This window comes from Silene latifolia, chromosome 10 (assembly GCF_048544455.1).
Source record: "Silene latifolia isolate original U9 population chromosome 10, ASM4854445v1, whole genome shotgun sequence".
In the NCBI taxonomy this organism is placed as follows: domain Eukaryota; kingdom Viridiplantae; phylum Streptophyta; class Magnoliopsida; order Caryophyllales; family Caryophyllaceae; genus Silene; species Silene latifolia.
Window position 1 is genome coordinate 155,880,347 of NC_133535.1, and position 3,378 is coordinate 155,883,724.

Below are 3,378 nucleotides of genomic sequence, written 5' to 3' on the forward strand. Positions count from 1 at the left end.
CACTATCTCAAATCTATCAAGTTTATACTTTAGCATTCGATATATTTTTGCGTTTTAATGCATGCAAATGAAGAAGGGTCATTTCTAATGCGCAGAGGGATGATTAATATTTTACTGGTTGTAATTTAGGGCATCCACCGAATAGTTTGAACAGGGCCTCTATAATTCATTGGCCGCCCCTGCCATTGTTAATACCATTTGCGGAAGCCAATTTAAGACGAAAATAATGTTCTTATATTTTGATATGGTATTTGGTTACCTTTGGTACGTTTAGACACCTTTAGTTGCATACCTGCATTTAGGAGTCCTTTTAGGCATTGATGAGTAATCCTTACACAGTTCTCAATCCCTAGTTACACGGTGGAGGATCTTAGTTATGTTAGAAGGGGGCCTGGCCTCCCGCTGATCGTTTAAGTCCATATCTATAAAATTCAATAGATGCACGTCTGTTCTTTGTGCAATTATAAAAGTCAATAGATGCATTATTCTATTCTGGACCACAGTACACTAGTCTACATACTATATATATATATATAAATCAAAACTAATTAATTATTCAAGTAATTCATCCACCACAAAATGAAAGCATTCTATCACCTTGTCTTCTTTGTACTTACATACCATGTACTACTGTCACCTTGTATATGTCACCCTAACCTCGGTCATAACCGTACAATTAACATCCAATGTATTACCAGGGAGAGGGAAGCCCTGCTCCATTTCAAACATGGTATCACAAACGATAATTGTGGGCTGCTCGATTCTTGGGGAACCCACACTGATTGCTGCCAATGGTATGGGGTGCTCTGTAGTAACCTAACCGGTCATGTCGTCAAGCTCAGCTTAGTTGGGGAGTCTTCATATGGTGGGGAGTCTTCATATAGTGGCCTTCCATGTCTAGAAGGTGCAGTGAGTCCTTTCCTAGGTGAGTTAACACATTTGACACATTTGAACCTAAGCTATAATATATTTAATGGGAAAATACCTCATCATTTGGGCAATCTTTCTAAATTAGCAACTTTAGATCTAAGTTATTCTTTTCATGACGACCAAAAAAGTTTAATGTGGATTTCTCGCCTAAATTTGTTGAGATACCTTGATTTAAGTGGTACGAATCTTACTTTAGTCACGAATTGGATGACTATTGTAAGCAATTTAAAATCCTTAAATGTTCTACGTATGGATTCTTGTCAACTTTCTCCCGATATTCCATCATCACTTACATATGTTAATTCATCGGCCACTCTCCATTTCATCCATCTTTCTTCTAATAACTTCAATGACAGCTCAATATTTCAATGGTTATTCGAGTTGCCTAGTATCACTACACAACTTGTATATCTTGATCTTTCTTGGAATCAATTTCATGTTCCCATCCCAAGCGAATTCGGGAATTTACACTCCCTTTCGTATCTCGACCTTTCTTATAATGCATTTGAAGGCAGTGTTAATAAAATCACTAGTGAGTTATCCAACTTGGAACAACTCTACTTGGACTTTAATAACTTCAATGATGAGCTAGCAGATGTTATCCAATCTTTTGTTAATTGTGGCAACAAGAAACTAATAATATTAGAACTGAGCGGAAATAGTTTTCGGGGTGCAGTTCCTTACACTATTAGCTCATTTTCCTCGTTGAGGGAATTACACCTTGGGTATAACAATCTTACAGGCAAAATTAGTCAAGGTATAGGACAACTTACTAAGCTTGAAATATTGGACGTTTCCTCCAACTCTTTGGAAGGTACTCTTACCCATGCTCACTTTGATAAGCTTTTAAAATTACGCGAACTATATTTGTCTGATAACTTGGGATTGGTAATAAACATGGCTGCGGATTGGATATCTCCAGTTAAACTAGACATAATCCGACTGAGATCCTGCAAGTTAGGCCCACAATTTCCAAAGTGGCTGCAGTTACAAACAAATTTCTCAGAATTTGATGTCTCAAATACAGGCATTTTTGACACTATTCCCATTTCCTTCCGGAACTCGTTCTCATCCAATCTTCAATACTTGAATATGTCTTCCAATCAATTTTATGGGATGCTCCCAAATCTGAAGTTACCAACAAATTTCTCAAATCCTTTAACAATAATAGATTTGAGTTCAAATTTGTTTGAAGGTGTTATACCATCCAGCTTTGCCAACATATGGTATTTATACCTTAATGATAATAGGTTTTCTAACTGCTCTAATATCTTATGTCCCAAAATCAAAAGTAATTTACAAGAGCTTGACTTGTCAAATAACTTATTTTTTGAGGAGCTTCCAGATTGTTGGATGAATTTTAGTAGTAAGCTAGAAAGCCTACACTTGGAAAATAACGAATTATCGGGACGTATTCCCAACTCCATTGGTAGCTTGTTCTATCTTCAGAACCTTGACCTGCATAACAATAGCTTTTCAGGACCGTTTCCGTCTGCATTTAAGAATTGTACGACCTTGGTTATGCTAAATATAGGATACAATTTACTTAGTGGGAACATACCTCCATGGATCGGTGATGCTTATCACGATGTAAGTGCTCTTATCCTTCGAAAAAACCATTTTTGGGGAGAAATACCTGAAAGTATATGCAAACTCAACACTCTCCAAATATTGGACCTTGCAATTAATCACCTCTCAGGTGCAATTCCCAATTGCTTTGGTAATTTTACGGCAATGAAGGCGATTAAAAATCAATTCTCGGTGCTTTATGGCAAAAGTGATTCAAGATTTGACGTTAGTTCTTTGAGCAATTTCGGAAGCGGGAGTGAAACAACGACTATTTCATGGAAAAAAGTGGAGCAGAAATTCAAAGAAACGATTATGTTTGTTAAATATATTGATCTTTCGGGTAACGAGTTGAGGGGGGAAATTCCGTATGGAATATCAATTCTTAATGGACTCGAATCCTTGGATTTATCAAAAAACAAATTGAGTGGTAACATTCCCTTTGAAATCGGAAACCTTACGGCTTTAGAGCTTCTTGATCTGTCAAATAACAATCTTACTGGAGAAATACCTAAAAGCCTTGACAAAGTGACTACTCTCGGAATCATGAATGTATCCAACAATAACTTATCCGGGGAAATTCCAGTTAGCACTCAGTTGCAGAGCTTTGATGCGTCATCATATGCCGGAAACGCGGGGCTTTGTGGCGCGCCACTCCCAAGTTGTTCAAAAGATCAAGCGCCTTCCAATGTACCCAAGGGAGATATTACTAGTGTGCGAAACAAGGATGACGACTTTGGTTTTTTCCTTGGACTGTACATAAGTGTGGTGCTTGGGTTTATTGTCGGGTTTTGGGGAGTTTGTGGCACTTTAGTTATCAAAACATCCTGGAGGTATGCCTATTTCCGGTTCCTTGACAACATCAAAGACAAGATCATGTGA

At 37.6% G+C, this 3,378-nt stretch overlaps 1 protein-coding gene across 1 annotated transcript; it reads left to right on the forward strand.

Moving 5' to 3' along the window:
- Nucleotides 1-1,179: 1,179 nt before the first annotated feature.
- LOC141608702 (receptor-like protein EIX2) lies at nt 1,180-3,378 on the forward strand. Its single transcript, XM_074428045.1, has one exon. It carries the CDS (start codon nt 1,180-1,182, stop codon nt 3,376-3,378), a length of 2,199 nt encoding a protein of 732 aa, XP_074284146.1.

Excerpts from the sequence above, each read along its gene's own strand:
- LOC141608702 (XM_074428045.1), top strand. The coding sequence starts at position 1,180 with ATGGATTCTTGTCAACTTTCTCCCGATATTCCATCATCACTTACATAT.